Source organism: Mangifera indica, chromosome 1, assembly GCF_011075055.1.
Source record: "Mangifera indica cultivar Alphonso chromosome 1, CATAS_Mindica_2.1, whole genome shotgun sequence".
In the NCBI taxonomy this organism is placed as follows: domain Eukaryota; kingdom Viridiplantae; phylum Streptophyta; class Magnoliopsida; order Sapindales; family Anacardiaceae; genus Mangifera; species Mangifera indica.
This window is the reverse complement of record NC_058137.1, coordinates 25,181,402-25,200,099: the sequence shown is the minus strand read 5'-3', so window position 1 is coordinate 25,200,099 and position 18,698 is coordinate 25,181,402. Positions and strand designations below refer to the sequence as shown.

At 35.1% G+C, this 18,698-nt stretch overlaps 3 protein-coding genes across 4 annotated transcripts; 2 read left to right on the top strand and 1 right to left on the bottom strand.

The window, feature by feature from the left end:
- The first annotated feature begins 4,401 nt into the window (after nucleotides 1-4,401).
- On the top strand, nucleotides 4,402-5,716 carry LOC123219525 (cytosolic sulfotransferase 15-like). Its single transcript, XM_044641522.1, has one exon. It carries the CDS (start codon nucleotides 4,440-4,442, stop codon nucleotides 5,469-5,471), a length of 1,032 nt encoding a protein of 343 aa, XP_044497457.1. The 5' UTR covers nucleotides 4,402-4,439; the 3' UTR covers nucleotides 5,472-5,716.
- A 37-nt stretch (nucleotides 5,717-5,753) lies between these two features.
- Nucleotides 5,754-14,888, bottom strand: LOC123219610 (anaphase-promoting complex subunit 6-like). Of its 2 annotated transcripts, none has more exons than XM_044641624.1 (4): nucleotides 14,645-14,869; nucleotides 14,418-14,517; nucleotides 14,233-14,268; nucleotides 5,754-6,114 (listed from the first exon to the last, which is right to left on the bottom strand). In XM_044641624.1, the coding sequence occupies exons 1-4, from the start codon at nucleotides 14,782-14,784 to the stop codon at nucleotides 6,010-6,012; spliced, it is 381 nt and encodes a 126-aa protein (XP_044497559.1). In that variant the 5' UTR covers nucleotides 14,785-14,869; the 3' UTR covers nucleotides 5,754-6,009. The 2 variants fall into 2 exon arrangements, with proteins under 2 accessions (XP_044497559.1, XP_044497551.1); XM_044641616.1 differs by lacking the exon at nucleotides 5,754-6,114 and adding an exon at nucleotides 13,920-14,094 and having other exon boundaries at nucleotides 14,645-14,888.
- LOC123219580 (cytosolic sulfotransferase 15-like) lies at nucleotides 11,623-12,834 on the top strand. The gene has a single exon (XM_044641589.1). It carries the CDS (start codon nucleotides 11,646-11,648, stop codon nucleotides 12,612-12,614), a length of 969 nt encoding a protein of 322 aa, XP_044497524.1. The 5' UTR covers nucleotides 11,623-11,645; the 3' UTR covers nucleotides 12,615-12,834.
- Nucleotides 14,889-18,698: the final 3,810 nt, after the last annotated feature.

Below are 18,698 nucleotides of genomic sequence, written 5' to 3'. Positions count from 1 at the left end.
ATCCGAATTATTAATCAATAAGGGTTAATTGGAATACATGTTTTTGGTTAACTAATCGTAAGGAATGACAGGTAAATTTAATATCACAACGAATATTCAATTAATTAATTTGATATTTTGTTTCGATGATCAATCGTAGTTCCAATGGTGGATGTGACCGAAGACCAAGGTTTGTTAAATCAATTTATTCCTTTTAGATTACTTTTCTGAATTTTTATTTATTGTTTTCATTATAATTTGCATTCAGTTCAAAACCCCCCTTTTTATTTCTTTGTTTCGATTATTTGTAACGACGTACTAATCAAGGCTCTTCGAGGGATCGATCCCTACTTTCCTTTACTACATTTTTGTTACAGGAATTTAGGATTTAATTTGGGTGTCAACGACAGCACGTACCAGGATGTGTGCCAAAGTCTTCTCAAACCACCACACAGCTTTATTATACCTACAAGTGTTCAGATGAAAAAACATTACTTGTTAAAATTGATGACCTTACACTGGTTCAACGAAAAGAGCCAGATTACAAAAGTTTAATTCCCAGAAGATTTCAATGGCTCCAACAGTACTATTTGTTAGGAATAGGATATAATTCAAAATGATTTTTTTTTTTTTCTAAATACAGGTTAATTGAAAATGATGTTGGGCCTAGTGGTAAAAGGCCTTCGTTCTGGTAGAAGGTTACTTGGCATATTGTATCCAGCAAGTTTCTTTACTACCAAGATTGCAGGGTCTAGAGATAGCCTCCAATTTAAGACTCAGGAAAGCTACAGGCGAACAAAGGCTTTCTGGCTTACAAGTTTTATGTTATAGTTCATAGACTTTACTATGATGTATCATTGTACTGCAGCAAAACACATCGATTTCACACCCTCTCAGCTGTCCCATTGCAACTCATTGTAAAAGCTTTCATAGTGTTTGAAAATGAAGCCGGTAGTTTGCACTGATCAATTGTTCCTTCTATAACGAAAGAGGGTGTTAAGGGGAAGATGAGAGAAAATGAAAGGGAAAAGCAGCATTATGCAGGACAGATAAAACTGAACGTCTAACCGGGCTGGTATTAGTGGCTGAAAGCAGATCACCGGAGGATATACCGAGTTAGAATTGAAAATGAATGGTTAGATGGGCAAGAAGCTTCCATTGAAGCTTGAAGAGGGAAAGTGGTCAATGGGACCTCCAGAAAAGAGATTGCGAGATGATGAGTACTTTCCTGCAGGGTGTAGACAAAGCTTGCTTCCTTCATCTTTCCTGCTCTTCTCGATCTTTGGATATAAAGGACAACGTTGAGTTGCCTTCCAACTTCACTATTGTGAACGTGATGGAGTGTGTTTCAAGAGTAATTGGTTGAAGTTCTGCGGAATGGTGGTGTCTGTGAAGTTAAAAAAGGCCTGTTGATGATGGCATCAAGATAATGTGTCTAGCGTTTATGCATTTGTTTGAGTATTGATGTGATTATTATTTCTACTTTGTTTTGCTTGCAGGTCTTGAGCATGTTCTCTCATCTACAACGAGATGAACTTGACTCTCTTAAAGGAGAATACTCGCAAGCAGGAATATAAAAGACCATGATAAAAGACCTTTAGGTTAGGGGTATTCAAAATTATCAAAAAATCAAACCGAATCGATATTCAAACTGCAATTCGATCTAAATAATAAGATAACTGTAAAACCAAACTTTTGATTTAGTTTTTGGTTTATTTAAATTTAAAAATTGATTATCCGAGCCGAACCAATTTTTAAATTAAGTATATAATAAAAAATTATTTTGGTATAAATATTTATTAAATTACATAAAAATTTAAAAAAATCTATCAATGAAAAAGTTGGCGTTGCATTAAATTCTCATTCAGAAATATTAAATGCAAAATTTGAAAAGGTTAATTTTGTGGGCAAGCGTTTAGGAATTCAAAATTTTCAATGGCTGCTCTTTTATTCTGCTACAATTACCGTCGTTCCTCTACTTTTGTCTTACTTCAACGCATGGTGTCTATTGCTTCTTGCATTCTTTCACACTGTCGATAAAGACTCTCTCGCCTCTTCCTATCTGACTCCGCGGGCAAAGATTCTTATCTCTTCCAACGACGCTCACCACAATTTCTGTTTTTTTTTTTTTTCTTGTCTTTATTTCATTGAATCAAATTTAAACTCATTTGAATCGACTTTTCTCTTTTACACTTTATTTGATGTCGGACAATATCCGGCAATCTCCTTTACCAAGGTTATAATTTTTTATTTAACTTTTATAATAAATTTTTTTATATAATTTAGAAACTGAGTAACTAAAAATTTGGTTAAGTTATCGATTAATTTTTATATAAAATCTGTTTGATTTCAGTTTCAAATTTTCTTTGAATTGAAAGAAAAATCGGTCTAGTTATGGACAATGCTCGTTGAGCTTCACCGGACGACGCTTCATCCATTCTGGACGATATTTCGTTGTCTATTCTTTGGACGACAAAACATCGTCCAAAATAGACGAGGAAACGTCATCTAGAACGGACGACAATTCATCATCCAAAGATTTGGACGACGGTCACCCAGAGGTGGCCGACCTCTGGATAAAAACTTTTCTGTCGTCGCTGAAAAAAGTGGTTGTATTTCAGAGGGAAAAAGTGAATTTTTTAAAACTTAATTCAAGAGGCAAATATTAGTTTTTTAAATTAAAGAGGGGAAAATAAGATAAAATTTTAATTATTTAATATTATTGATAAAATAACGAATTTACCCCTTAATCTAATATAAAATATGTAGGTGGGTGCAAATAGATTAAACTTTGAGTAGGTGTTTGAGTTTTTCATCAGACGTGGGTATACGTTTGAGATGAGGCTAAAAAATGGGTGGGAAATAGTCCTTTTCCCTTACTTTTAATTATCAACTAATGGAAAATAGACATATGATTTAACTTGATAAATATCAAGTTTAAGTTCAATAAATAGAAGAAAAAAGAAGAAAATATAGAGATTTTTTTTTCTTCTTCTTTTTGCCGGGAAAAACATCCATTTTTCTTCCTTGAAAGGTGCAAGCCAAAAGATCACTTATTTTAGTGATTCAAGCTTCCTAACTTCAAATTAAATTACAAGATACAAGATAGTTTACATGTTTCTATACTTTATTTCTTGAAACAACATGTAAATTTTATATTACTATTGTTACATATGATGTAAACATAATCTAAAAATTGTAATTTTCCTACCAAATCCTACACAGTATCCGACAGTTGCTTTGATCTTTTTTTTATTATCACTTGGTGATTATTTGATTCATTGGCGAACACCCTTTTGTTCCTCTCCAGCCAAATAAAATGGATAGTGGCGCCGAGGCTAATCTTTGCCATTCTGTGTTTAAGACTGTCAGGATTCCAGTTTGCTGCCATCCACATAACATAATGGAATTTTTATATCGAAGATTTTGTTGCTTTATTTTCATCACTGTTGTATTATCTTAAAGACTTCTAAAACATCACGATCAACTGGACAACGGAAATATAAGAGCAAGCATATTCAATAAGGAAACATGTATGTCTCGTATTCCACTTTATTGCATCAAGGATTTTGAATAGCCACGCGTAAGTGAATGGTGAAATTAAGCAAGAGTGAATAAAAATTGAGTAATATTATACGTATATATTTTAAATATACAAATGAATATACACTTATGTATGTCATCATGTGATTAAGTGTTGTTTTATTATTAATTTAAAATCATCTAATTATATGATAATACATGTCAAATATATACATATTTATACACCTAAAATAGGTATGCATAGTTTTATTGATACAAATTAGTAAACGATATCAAAAGTTTTTACAAGTCTATAAGCGCTGAAATTTTAATTCTCAGATAACATATCTATATAAACCTGAGCTAGGGTAACAAGTTTCATAAACAATAACTAGTGAGAATTCAGATGCCCCTAAACTTGGACAAATTTGGTAAAGACTTTGAAGTTAAAAATAAAATTGTGTTTGAATAAATTATACATAATTTATTTATATATATATAATTATTTAGATATAGGAGTAGTTAATTATTGTATTATTGACTTGTGTGGAAAGAGAATATCAACACTTAAGAATCTTATTTTTATTTAGTTTCACAGGTTTGTTGTCATAGTTTTTGTAATTTTGAACTCTTTTAAATACCCTTTAATCATGAGATCATCCATTGTGTTTAAAAAAATAAAATAATTAAATAATTTAAAATTAAAAAAATAAATATATAATATAATAGACTGATCAACTAAATATCCATAAGAGGGGCCAGGCAACTTTCGAACCAGAACCACTCAATGCTAATGCCGACAACTTTTAAGCTTTTCTTCTGCAAAATGAACAAATTGTTACACATTTCTCAAATAAGAAGAAGAAAGAGACAAACACTCTTTAATAATGGAGAGGGTCCCCTGTCTCGCCACAGAATTAAATAACGTATGGCCTAAAATGATGCATATCTCCGAATCCGACTCTTACCTCTTTATCCCTGCATTCCAAAAAGTGTCCATGGAGACCTCTGCTGCAACAGGAGAGCTAAGCAATGAGATTCAACATCTACTCTTGAACCTTCCAAGAGAGAAAGACTGGTATGGAAATCCTATCTATCAATACCAAAGGTTTTGGACTCAATCAAATCTCATTCCCGCCATAATCTCCTTTCAGAGACACTTCCAAGCAGAAGACGGTGACATAATATTAACCAGCTTTCCGAAATCAGGCACCACTTGGTTAAAAGCCCTCGCTTTCACCATTGTCAACCGTACTCGTTTTCCTCTACAAAATAGCCCCTTGCTCACCACCACTCCTCATCAACTTGTTCCTTTCTTGGAGCGTAATCTTTATTGGAAAAATCAATCTCCTAATCTTGAAGACATTCCAAAGCCAAGGATTTTGGCCACCCATCTCCCATATGCTTCATTACCCAATTCCATCTTGAATTCTGGTTGCCGCATTGTTTATGTAGCCAGAAATCCTTTGGATCAATTCATCTCCCATTGGAAATTCTTGTCTTCATTGCAAGACCAAAACATGAATCTGGTTTCAATTGAGGAAGCCTTCGAGAAGATTTGCAATGGAGTCCAATTCTATGGCCCCGTTTGGGAACATGTGTTGGGGTACTGGAAGGCCAGTCAAGAGAACCCAGAAAAGGTGCTCTTTCTGAAATATGAAGACATGCAAGAGAACATCATATTTAATATCAAGAATTTGGCCAATTTCTTAGGATGTGCTTTCAGTCAAGTTGAAGAGACGCAAGGAGTGGTAAAAGAAATATCAAAGATTTGTAGTTTTGATAATCTGAAAAATTTAGAGGTGAACAAGAATGGTAAATACAGTAAATTTGGATTTAGAAATGAAGCGTTTTTCAGGAAAGGTATTGTGGGAGATTGGAGAAATTATTTAACATCTTCAATGTCGGATCGCTTGGAGAAGATACTTGAAGAAAAGCTATGCGGTTCAGGTTTGTCCTTCAAGAAATAATCCCAAAAAGGTAAAACCTTCAGTGATTTCTCTTTAAATTCAGTAAATTTGAATAAATTGATGTCTAGACTCAATCGAGTTTGAATCAAATTAGTACATTGGGTGTAATCTTCTTGATTGTCTCTCCATCTCATCATCAGTTTGTTTCCTAATTTGAAGTTTGACAGTGTTTCACTCTGTAATTTATTATATGAAGTTATAGTGATATTGTATTGGTTAAGTTATGAAATATTATTAACGTTAATTCACCATAATTGTATTTGAATTGAACTCGAACTAAACTATCAAATTGAAACTCTAACTCGAATCAAGCTAAACAATAACTCAAGCCAAACTAATTTAGCTCGAGTCTGGCCCTAAATACAAGGCTAGAAATTACAGCAACTCCTCAGCTCTGAGATTTCAACAAATCAAGCACCAGGCCCCTTATCATTTAGTGAAAATCAAAAAAATTGTTACAAGCATGAGAATAATAGATTACATACACATTACATGATGGAAAATAATATTATCAAAATCATTAAATATGGACCTCAGTTCAGTGAAATTCAATTTTGGGTTCAATGCCATGACGACCTTCATCTACAAGAGCCAAACTTAACATCTCTGTGCAAAACTGATCATCTGGCTTCAGCCACAAAGCCTGATTTAAAATCATAAATTCAGAATTTGATATTTCGATTCAACATTGCGTGAACATGGCAAACGAGGTTCATAAGCACTTCACAGGTTACCTTATGGTAATATGTAATGGCAGCAGAAAAATTATCCTGCAAGGGAGAGCCAAGGAATATAATTAAACTTACATCATAAATAAACATTAAAAGCCATGTAAAAATTCTAAAATTGTGATTTCTAGAATAATTATACAGGTCTATCTTCTTGAGCAAGAACAAGGAAATAAAACAAAACCGTGATACCTGCAAATGGTAAGTGTAAGCAAGACCTGCATAGGTGCTCAAGCTTCTATTTGACGACGTCAGTGCTCTCTCATAACAGGAAATTGCCTCGTGATGCATTCTGAAATGTATGTTTTGTTCTTTAGTACAATTATACAATCAACCCTAGAATGGAAATGTGTGTATCATGAAAAAGGATAGGCATATAATAAAACCCAGAAAATTTTAAATTAATTTAACTACATACTTCAACTTTCTGTAAGCAAGATTGACAACGGTCGGTTCCCACATTTCGCTTAAAGAGGATGGGATGTGTGCTAAAGTCTTCTCAAAACCACCACGCAGCTTTATTATACCTACAAGTGTTCAGAGGAAAAAATATTACTTGTTAAAATTGATGACCTTACACTTGTTCAACGAAAAGAGCCAGATTACAGAAAGTTTAACTCCCAGAAGATTTCAATGGGTCCAACAATACTATATGTTAGGAATAGGATATAATTCATAATGATTTTTTTTTTTTCTAAATACAGCTTAATTGAAAATGATGTTGGGCCTAGTGGTAAAAAGCCTTGGTTCTGGTAGAAGGTTACTTGGCATATTGTATCCAGCAAGTTTCTTTACTACCAAGATTGCAGGGTCTAGAGATAGCCTCCAATTTAAGACTCAGTAAAGCTACAGGCGAGCAAAGGCTTTCTGGCTTACAAGTTTTATGTTATAGTTCATAGACTTTACTATGATGTATCATTTTACTGCAGCAAAACACATCGATTTCACACCCTCTCAGCTGTCCCATTGCAACTCATTGTAAAAGCTTTCATAGTGTTTGAAAATGAAGCCGGTAGTTTGCACTGATCAATTGTTCCTTTTATAACGAAGGAGGGTGTCAAGGGGAAGATGAGAGAAAATGATAGGGACAAGCAGCATTATGCAGGACAGAAAAAACTGAACGTCCGACCGGGCTGGTATTAGTGGCCGAAAGCAGATCACCAGAGGATATCCCGAGTTAGAATTGAAAATGAATGGTTAGATGGCAAGAAGTTTCCATTGAAGCTTGAAAAGGGAAAGTGGCCAATGGGACCTCCAGGAAAGAGATTGCGAGATGATGAGTGCTTTCCTGCAGTAGTTGAATGTAGTTGTTTTGGGGCTATACACGGTGTAGACAAAGCTTGTTTCCTTCATCTTTCCTGCTCTTCTCGACCTTTGGATATACCGTGATGGAGTGTGTTTCAAGAGTAATTGGATGAAGTTCTGCGGAATGGCGGCGCCTGTGAAGTTAAAAAAGGCTTGTTGATGATGGCATCAAGATAATGCGTTTAGCGTTTATGCATTTGTTTAAGTATTGATGTGATTAGTATTTCTGCTTTGTTTTGCTTGCAGGCCTTGAGCATGTTGTCTCTCATCTACAACGAGGGTACTTGACTCTCTTAAAGAAAATACTCGCAAGCAGCAATATAATTTGCTCAAGTATGATGCATTGACCTTGAGAAGAGATCTTTAGGTCAGGGGTATTCAAAATTATCAGAAAATCAAACCGAATCGATACCCAAACCGCAATCTGATCTATATTAACAAGGTAACCGTAAAACCAAAGTTTTGATTTAGTTTTTGGTTTATTTAAATTTAAAAATTAATTATTTGAACCAAGCTAATTTTTAAATTAAGTATATAATTAAAAATTATTTTGACATAAATATTAATTAAATTACATAAAAATAAAAAAATCTATCAATGAAAAGGTTGGCGTTGCATTAAATTCTCGTTCACAAAATTCAAAAATATTAAATGCAAAGTTTGAAAAGGTTGATTTTGTGGGCAAGCATTAAAGAATTCAAAATATTCAATGGATATTCTTCTATTCTTGTATACTTGCCGTCGTTCTCTGTACTTTTGTTTCACTTGAGCTCATGCTATATAGGGATAGGTTCAAACTAAGTTCATTTAAATTTGATTTGAATGGGTCTGAAATGAATCAGTCGTATACAAATTCTAGCGAGTTCGAGCTCAAGCTAATATTTTTAAGTTTGAGTTACTCATCAAATTTGTAAATTAAAAATTTTGATACAAAACAATATCGTTTTAGCAACGAGTTAGTTAAAGGCTCGAGCTCGAAATGAATTAAACTAAATTCAAACCAAGTTTGAGCTTAGCTTTCTTGAGTTCAAACTTGAACTTTACTATATGCAAACTGAACCAAGCTCAAGTTCAACTCGACTTGAATCCAATCTTGATGTTATCTATTACTTCTTGCATCCTTTCACACTATCGATAAAAACTCTCTTGCCTCTTCCTATCTGACTCTTATCTCTTCCAACGACGCTTACCACAATTTAAGTTTTTTTTTTCCCTTCTTGTTTTTCTTTAATTAATCAAATTTAAACTCATTCAAATCCAATTTTTTCTTTTCTACACTTTATTTGATGTCGGACAATATCCGGCAATGTCCTTTGCCAACATTGTAATTTTTTATTTCACTTTTAAAATAATTTTTTATATAAAATTTAGAAACTGGGTAACTGAAAATTTGGTTAAGTTATCAATTAATTTTTATATAAAATCTGTTTGGTTTCGGTTTGAAATTTTGTTTGAATTGAAAGAAAAATTGGTTTGGTTCACAAATACTTCCAATTGGTTTGATTACCTAGTTTTGTATACCCATACTTTAGGTGGCAGAAGAAAAGCTGAAGGTTGAAGTGCAGCGTTTTAGGGCTAACGAAGAGGCTTTGGAGTTTGAGTTTGATTGTTACAAGCAGCCTGTTGAGAAGGGAGGACAAGTTGAATTAGCTACGTCCACATATTTATGATTCAAGCAAGAAAAGTTTGGACTAGGAGAGAGTGAGCAGATAGGTTGGACGTTTAGCTAGAATTTTTGAGGGAAATCTAACAGAATGGTCAGTTGATAAATAGATTGCTTGTGGTTGAGACTAAGGTCAATGATAAGGTCGGACATCTTTTTTATGATGTCTTCTTTGCCATCTAGCATTGGTTCCCTGGTTGTGACTTCACCTTCTTCGAAAGGAATTATACACAACAGGCGAGGAAGTGGAGGCAGATTCAGGCTGTTGAGGAGGCTAGTCACGTTCAATGAGGGATTAGGAAATGCGAAACTTGAATAAGTCGGATGAGTCCATGAAGAAGTTTCTAGGAAACCGCTCATTAGGAGGCCTCAAGGTAGCCCACAATCCTCCTCTCGTAAGCAACTGATACTTTCTCAAGATTGATACCTTAGCCTTTCCTCCTCTGATTTTTTCTCATTTATCTTTTCTTTCTTCGTAGAAGAATATTCTCATTAATATAATGGATTTTTTTATGTAAAGTATGTATGTATTAACAAAACAAAAGATAAAACCGGCTCAAGAGACACACAAAAATAGCTTAAGCTCATCCAGACCACAAGACGACCCATGATAGCTAACACAGTAAATATGCTATACAAGATCGAAAATAAAAAACAATCCCAACAAGTTCTTATAAACAAGGAACTTAAAAGAGAGGACAACCAAAACCAGAAAAAGGAGCCTAAACGGCAACTTTTGCTTTGCAAGCCTTAAAAAACCACCCTACAGCCCAAATTCCAGATGAGAGCAACAGCCAACCCATAAAAGGAAACCAACCTGCTGGTTCAAAACAGCACACTCAAAGCCTTAGAGGAAACAGTACCGCAGCCTGAATGGAGAAACAGGGAACCATTGAGACCTTGAATTAAAATCTTGAAGACAACATCCGCTAATTTTACATAGGCGTGAAATCCCCGAAAGCAAAGCCAGGATGCTCCTAAAAATGCCAGGGAACCACCTCCTGAAACACCCACCACAAGACAAGCACACATATTACTAAAACATCCCACGAAGCACCAGGATTCCTCAATTTCTCCTTGCAAAGATGCAATATGGATGGCCCCAATTCTGCACGATCGCCTCATCTCCATTCTTATGTTGGATCTTCCTAAATTCTGTGGCTCGGTCTCTGACAGTTGCTTTAATTTTTTTTTTATTATCACTTGGTGATTATTTGATTCATCGGCGAACACCCTTTTGTTCCTCTCCAGCCAAATAAAATGGATACTGGCGCCGGGGCTAATCTTTGCCATTCTGTGTTTAAGACTGTCAGGATTCCAGTTTGCTGCCATCCACATAACATAATGGAATTTTTATATCAAAGATTTTGTTGCTTTACTTTCATCACCGTCGTATTATCTTAAAGACTTCTAAAACAACACGATTAACTGGACAACGGAAATATAAGAGCAAGCATATTCAATAAGGAAATATGTGTATCTCGTATTCCACTTTATTGCAACAAGGATTTTGAATAGCACGCGTACGTGAATGGTTAAATTAAGCAAGAGTGAACAAAAATTGAGTAATACTATACGTATAAATTTTGAGTATATAAATGAATATACATTTATGTATATCATTATATGATTAAGTGTTGTTTTATTATTAATTCAAAATCATCTAATTATATGATGATACTCATCAAATGTGTATATATTTATATACTTAAAATAGATACACATATTTTTATTGATACAAATTGGTATATGATAACAATAGTTTTACAAGTGTGTAAGCACTAAAAGTTTAATTCCTAAGTAAGATATCTATATAAACCTTTGCCGGGGCAACAAGTTTTATAAACAATAACTAGTGAGCATTTAGATGCCCCTAAACGTGGACAAATTTGGTAGAGACTTTGAAGTTAAAAATAAAATTATACATATGAATGAATTATACATAATTTATTTATATATATATAATTACTTAGATATAAGAGTAGTTAATTATTGTATCATTGATTTGTGTGGAAAGAAAATATCTTCGCATAAGAGTCTTATTTTTATTTAGTTTCACAGGTTTGTTGTCATAACTTTTGTAATCTCGAACTCTTTTAAGTACCCTTTAATCATGAGATTATCGATTGTGTTTAAAAAAATAATTAGATAATTTAAAATTAAAAAAATAAATATATAATATAATAGACTGATCTACTAAATAAAGGGCCAGGCAACTTTCGAACTGCAACGACCCAATGCTAATCCGACAACTTCTAAGCTTCTTTTCTATAAAATGAACAAATTGTTGCACATTTCTCAAAAAAAAAAGAAGAAAGAGACAAACATCCTTTAATAATGGAGGGTAAGAGGCAAACACCCTTTAATAATGGAGGGTCCCTTGTCTCGCCACAGAATTAAATAACGTTTGTGCCTAAAATGCTGTATATATCCGAATCCGACTCTTGTCTTTTTATCCCAACAATCCAAAAAGTATTCATGGAGACCTCTGCTGCAATAGAAGAGCTAAGGAATGAGATTCAGCAACTAACCTTGAACCTTCCAAGAGAGAAAAACTTGGATGGAACTCCTCTCTATCAATACCAAGGGTTTTGGACTCTATCAGAATTCATTCCCGCCATAATCTCCTTTCAGAGGCACTTCCAAGCAGAAGACGGTGACATAATATTAACCAGCATTCCGAAATCAGGCACCACTTGGTTAAAAGCCCTCGCTTTCACCATTGCCAACCGTACTCGCTTTCCTCTACAAAATAGTCCCTTGCTTACCACCCCTCCTCATCAGCTTGTTCCTTTCTTGGAGCTTGATCTTTATTGGAAAAATCAATCTCCTAATCTAGAAGACAATCCTAAGCCAAGGATTTTGGCCACCCATCTCCCATATGCTTCATTACCCAATTCCATCTTGAATTCTGGTTGCCGCATTGTTTATGTAGCCAGAAATCCTCTGGATCAATTCATCTCCCGTTGGAAATTCTTGTCTTCATGGCGAGAGCAAAACATGATTCTGGTTTCAATTGAGGAAGCCTTCGAGAAGACTTGCAATGGAGTCCAATTCTATGGCCCCGTTTGGGAACATGTGTTGGGGTACTGGAAGGCCAGTCAAGAGAACCCAGAAAAGGTGCTCTTTCTGAAATATGAAGATATGCAAGAGAACATCATATCTAATATCAAGAATTTGGCCAATTTCTTAGGATGTGCTTTCAGTCAAGTCGAAGAGACGCAAGGAGTGATAAAAGAAATATCAAAGATTTGTAGTTTTGATAATCTGAAAAATTTAGAGGTGAACAAGAATGGTAAATACTTACTGAGATTTGGAAATGAAGCGTTTTTCAGGAAAGGTACTGTGGGAGATTGGAGAAATTATTTAACATCTTCAATGTCGGATCGCATGGAGAAGATACTTGAAGAAAAACTATGCGGCTCAGGTTTGTCTTTCAAGAAATAATCCTAGAAAAGTAAAATCTTCGGTGATTTCTATTTAAATTCAGCAAATTTGAATAAATTGTTGTCTAGACTCAATCAAGTTTGAATAAAATTAGTACTTTGGGTGTAGTCTTCTTGATTGTCTCTCTATCTCATCATCAGCTTATTTCCTAATTTGAAGTGTGCCAGTGTTCTACTCTGTAATTTATTATATGAAGTTATAGTGTTATTGTATGGCCAGACGACTATTTCCCACCCAAGGTATGCTGCAATGTCAAGTTTCCACCTTTTAACTATGGAAACACTAAATACCCACTCATGACCGGTTAAATTTAACAGAACCCTAACGCCTGAAAATTTTATCTCTTTTTGCCCCCCTAAACTTTAAAAACTAAAATTTTCCCTCAGCCTAAGTTTTAAAAAATGACAATTTCACCCTAGGGTTTGGCTTTGAAATCTCCGACAACCTCTCCAGCTCCATTGCCGATGGCCTCTCCCTCCTGAAGCATCCTCTCCTTCCGGTGATCTCTTTCCTTCCATTTGGAGGCCCGATCGGCGTCGGAGACGCCTTAGGAGTTGAAGAACTTCGTCTTCCCAGACGAAGACGAAGCCGTCGTCTTCGTCTGGGAAGACAGTCGTCTTCCCAGAGGTCTTCTTCTGGGAAGACGATAGTCTTCCCAGATGAAGACGACGACTTCGTCTTTGTCTCCCAAGGCGTCTTCGACGTCAATCGGGCCTCCAAATGGGAGAAAAGAGATCGTCGGAAGGAGAGAATGTCTCGGAAGGGAGAGGTCGTCGGCAATGGAGCTGGAGAAGTCGCCGGAGATTTCAAAACCAAACCCTAGGGTGAAACTGCCATTTTTTAAAACTTAGGCTAGGGGAAAATTTTAGTTTTCAAAGTTTAGGGGGATAAAAATATATTATATTTTAGTTTATTTTTTAATATTATAGAGAAAATGACGATTTTACCCTAACCACCGTTATTTTTAACTTGTCATGGGTAGATATTTAGTGTTTCCATAGTTAAAGGGTGGAAATTGATATTGCAGCATACCTTGGGTGGGAAATAGTCGTTTGGCCGTTATTGTATTGGTTAAGTTATTTAATATTATTCATGTTAATTCACTATAATTGTATTTGAGACCAAATTAAAACTCTAACTCGAATCAAACCGAACACTAATTCAAGCCAAACTAACTTAGTTCGAGTCTAACCCTAAATACAGGGCCAGAAATTACAGCTTCTCTTCAGCTCTCAGATTTCAACAAATCAAGCACCAGACCTCTCATCATTTAGTGAAAATCAAACAAATTGTTACAGGCATGAGAATGATAGATTACGTACACATTACATGATGGAAAATAATATTATCAAAATCATTAAATATGGACCTCGGTTCAGTGAAATTCAATTTTGGGGTCAATGCCATAACGACCTTCATGTACGAGAGCCAAACTTAACATCTCTGTGCAAAACTGATCATCTGGCTTCAGCCACAAAGCCTGATTTGGAAATTAGCGTAACAGAACAAATTAAAGAAAAAGCATAAGCGTATTAAAATTATAAATTCAGAATTTCATATTTCGATCCAACAATGCGTGAACATGGCAAACAAGGTTCATGAGCACTTCACAGGTTACCTTATGATAATATGTAATGGCAGCAGAAAAATTATCCTGCAAGGGAAAGCCAAGGAATATAATTAAACTAACATCATAAATAAACATTAAAAGCCATGTAAAAATTCTAAAATTGGGATTTCTAGAATGATTATGCAGGTCTAACTTCTTGAGCAAGAACAAGGAAATAGAAAAAACCATGATACCTGCAAATGGTAAGTGTAAGCAAGACCTACATAGGTGCTCAAGCTTCTATTTGACAACTTCAGTGCTCTCTCATAACAGGAAATTGCCTCGTGATGCATTCTGAAATATATGTTTTGTTCTTTAGTACAATTATACAATCAATCCCTATAATGGAAATGCATATGTCATGAAAAAGGATAGGCATATAATAAAACCCAAAAAATTTTAAATTAATTTAACTACATACTTCAACTTTCTGTAAGCATGAGCAAGATTCACAACAGTCGGTTCCCACATTTCACTTAAGGAGGATGGGATGTGCGCCAAAGTCTTCTCAAACCACCACACAGCTTTATTATACCTACAAGTGTTCAGATGAAAAAACATTACTTGTTAAAATTGATGACCTTACACTTGTTCAACGAAAAGAGCCAGATTACAGAAAGTTTAATTCCCAGAAGATTTCAATGGCTCCAACAATACTATATGTTCGGAATAGGATATAACTCATAATGATAATTTTTTTCTAAATACAGCTTAATTGAAAATGATGTTTGGCCTGGTGGTAAAAAGCCTTGGTTCTGATAAAGGTTACTTGGCATATTGTATCCAGCAAGTTTCTTTACTACCAAGATTGTAGTGTCTAGAGACAGCCTCCAATTTAAGACTCAGGAAAGCCACAGGCGAACAAAGGCTTTCTGGCTTACAAGTTTTATGTTATAGTTCATAGACTTTACTATGATGTATCATTGTACTGCAGCAAAACACATCAATTTCACACCCTTTCAGCTGTCCCATTGCAACTCATTGTAAAAGCTTTCATAGTGTTTGAAAATGAAGCCGGTAGTTTGCACTGATCAATTGTTCCTTTTATAACGAAGGAGGGTGTTAAGGGGAAGTTGAGAGAAAATGAAAGGGAAAAGCAGCATTATGCAGGACAGTAAAAACTGAACGTCTGACCGGGCTGGTATTAGTGGCCGAAAGCAGATCACCAGAGGATATACCGAGTTGGAATTGAAAATGAATGGTTAGATGGGCAAGAAGCTTCCATTGAAGCTTGAAGAGGGAAAGTGGTCAATGGGACCTCCAGAAAAGAGATAGCGAGATGATGAGTGCTTTCCTGCCGTAGTTGAATGTAGTTGTTTTGGGGCTACACAGGGTGTAGACAAAGCCTGCTTCCTTCATCTTTCCTGCTCTTCTCGATCTTTGGATATAAAGGACAACATTGAGTTGCCTTCCAACTTCACTATTGTGACCGTGATGGAGTGTGTTTCAAGAGTAATTGGTTGAAGTTCTGCGGAATGGTGGCGTATTTGAAGTTAAAAACAGGCCTGTTGATGATGGCATCAAGATAATGTGTTCAGAGTTTATGCATTTGTTTGATTACTATTTCTACTTTGTTTTGCTTGCAGGTCCTAAGCATGTTGTCTCTCATCTACAACGAGATGTACTTGACTCTCTTAAAGAAGAATACTCGCAAGCGGGAATATAAGTTGCTCAAGTACGAGGCATTGACCTTGAGAAAAGATCTTTAGGTCAGGGGTATTAAAAATGATCAAAAAATCAAACCAATCCGATCTAAATAATAAGATAACAGTAAAACCAAACTTTTGATTTAGTTTTTGGTTTATTTAAATTTAAAAATTGATTATTCGAGCCGAACCAATTTTTAAATTAAGTATATAATAAAAAATTATTTTGGTATAAATATTTATTAAATTACATAAAAATAAAAATAAAAAATCTATCAATGAAGAAGTTGGCGTTGCATTAAATTCTCATTCAGAAAATTCAGAAATATTAAATGCAAAATTTGAAAAGGTTGATTTTGTGGGCAAGCGTTTAAGAATTCAAAATTTTCAATGGATGTTCCTTTATTCTTGTACAATTGCCGTCGTTCCCTATACTTTTGTGTTACTTCAACTTATGTTATCTATTGCTTCTTGCATTCTTTTACACCGTCGATAAAGATTCTCTTACCTCTTCCTATTTGACTCTGCGGATAAGGATTCTTATCTCTTCCAACTATGCTCACCACAATTTTAGTTTTTTTTTTTTTCTTGTCTTTCTTTAGTTGAATCAAATTTAAACTCATTCGAATCCATTTTTTTCTCTTCTACACTTTATTTGATGTTGGACAATATCCGGCAATCTCTTTTGCCAAGGTTAAAACTTTTTATTTCACTTTTAAAACAAATTTTTTATATAAAATTTAGAAATTGAGTAACTAAAAATTTGATTAAGTTATCAATTAATTTTTATATAAAATCTGTTTGATTTCGGTTTGAAATTTTCTTTGAATTGAAAGAAAAATCGGTTTGGTTCACAAATACTACTAATTGGTTTGATTACCCAGTTTTGTACACCCATACTTTAGGTGGCACAAGAGAAGCTGAAGGTTGAAGTGCAACGTTTTAGGGCTAAGGAAGAGGCTTTGGAGGTTGAGTTTGATTGTTACAAGCAGCCTGTTGAGAAGGGAGGACAAGTTGAATTAGCTGTGTCCACATATTTATGATTCAAGCAAGAAAAGTTTGGACTAGGAGAGAGTGAGCAGATAAGTTGGATGCTTAGTTAGAACTTTTGTGGGTAATCTAACAGGATGGTGAGTTGATAAATAGATTGCTTGTGGTTGAGGCTGAGGTCAATGATGAGTCGGACATCTTGTTTATGATGTCTTCTTTGCCATCTAGCATTGGTTCCCTGGTTGTGACTTCACCTTCCTCGAAAGGAATTATACACAACATATGAGGGAGTGGAGGCAGATTCAGGTTGTTGAGGAGGCTAGTCACGTTCAATGAGAGATAACGAAATGCGAAACTTGAATAAATCGGACGAGTCCATGAAGAAGTTTATAGAAAACCGCTCATTAGGAGGCCTCAAGGTAGCCCACAATCCTTCTCTCGTAAGCAACTGATACTTTCTTAAGATTGATGCCTCAACTTTTCCTCTGATTTTTTTCTCATTTGTCCTTTCTTTCTTTATAGATGAATATTCTCATTAATATAATAGATTTTTTTATGTTAAGTTTGTATGTATTAACAATAGGGGTGGTTTCGGGGTGAACCGAGTTGCACACCCCTCGGCTCTAGTTCGGCTTACATTAAAAAATGAGCTAAAGAATTTGAGTTGAACTAAATCTAACCGAATCAACTTTTGAGACCGAGTTGGCTCAGTTGTATACAGACTGTATTGAAAATTGGAGATCATCTCATCTGTACGTTCAGTTGAAACATTCCAAAAATGACTTCCTTATTTAGAGGATAATAAGACATAAATGAAATATAAAGAATATGAAAATGTGAAAAACAAGTTTGAAGATAATTTGATAGAGTTTTAACTATGGTGGCAATTGAATCCCTTGCAACTAGAGTAAGAGTATTTGCACAAGAAACTATACTAAAGCATTCTTTATTTGAGTTGAATTTGAGTTAAACTAAGTCGAACATCATTTGGCTCAAGTTTGACTCTAATTTAAAAATGAGTCCAATCTTTTGGCTCGAGTTTGGTTTGAATCAAGCCGAATTGATTTTCAAGACCAAATTAGCTCGGATCATATCTAGGTCTAATTAACAAAACAAAAGACAAAATCGGCCCAAAAGACACACAAAAACAGCTTAAGCTCATCCAGGCCATAAGATGACCCATGATAGCTAACACAGTAAAAATGCTACACAAGATCGAAAATAAAAAACAATCCCAACAACGAGAAGAAAAGAGGCCACTTTCTCTTGAGCCTCTATGTAAGTTCTTATAAACAAGGAACTTAAAAGAGAGGACAACCAAAACCTAAAAAAGGGGCCTAAACGGCAACTTTTGCCTTGCAATCTCGAAAAAACCACCCTACAGCCCAAATTGCAGATGAGAGCAACAGCCAACCCATGAAAGGAAACCAACCTGCTGGTCCAAAACAGCACACTCAAAGCCTTAGAGGAAACAGTACCTCAGCCTGAATGGAGAAACAGAGAACCATTGAGACCTTGGATTAAAATCTTGAAGACAACATCCTCTAATTTTACGTAGGCGTGAAATCCCCGAAAGCAAAGCCAGGATGCTCCTAAAACTGCCAGCGAACCACCTCCTCAAACACCCACCACAAGACAAGCACACATATTACTGAAACATCCCACCAAGCACCAGGATTCCTCAATTTCTCCTTGAAAAGATGCAATATGGCAGGCCCCAATTCTGCACGATTGCCTCATCTCCATTCTTATGTTGGATCTTCCTAAATTCCGTGGCTCTGTCTCTGGCAGTTGCTTTGATTTTTTTTTATTATCACTTGGTGATTATTTTATTTGATT

Bases quoted from the DNA above. Each gene is read 5' to 3' on its own strand.
- LOC123219525 (XM_044641522.1), top strand. From the start codon at position 4,440: ATGATGCATATCTCCGAATCCGACTCTTACCTCTTTATCCCTGCATTC.
- LOC123219580 (XM_044641589.1), top strand. From the start codon at position 11,646: ATGGAGACCTCTGCTGCAATAGAAGAGCTAAGGAATGAGATTCAGCAA.
- LOC123219610 (XM_044641616.1), bottom strand. From the start codon at position 14,784: ATGTTTTTTCATCTGAACACTTGTAGGTATAATAAAGCTGTGTGGTGG. The intron at 14,518-14,644 runs GTATGTAGTTAA...CATATATTTCAG, and splicing joins CATGCTTACAGAAAGTTGAA to AATGCATCACGAGGCAATTT. The intron at 14,269-14,417 runs GTATCATGGTTT...TTTCCCTTGCAG, and splicing joins CTTACACTTACCATTTGCAG to GATAATTTTTCTGCTGCCAT.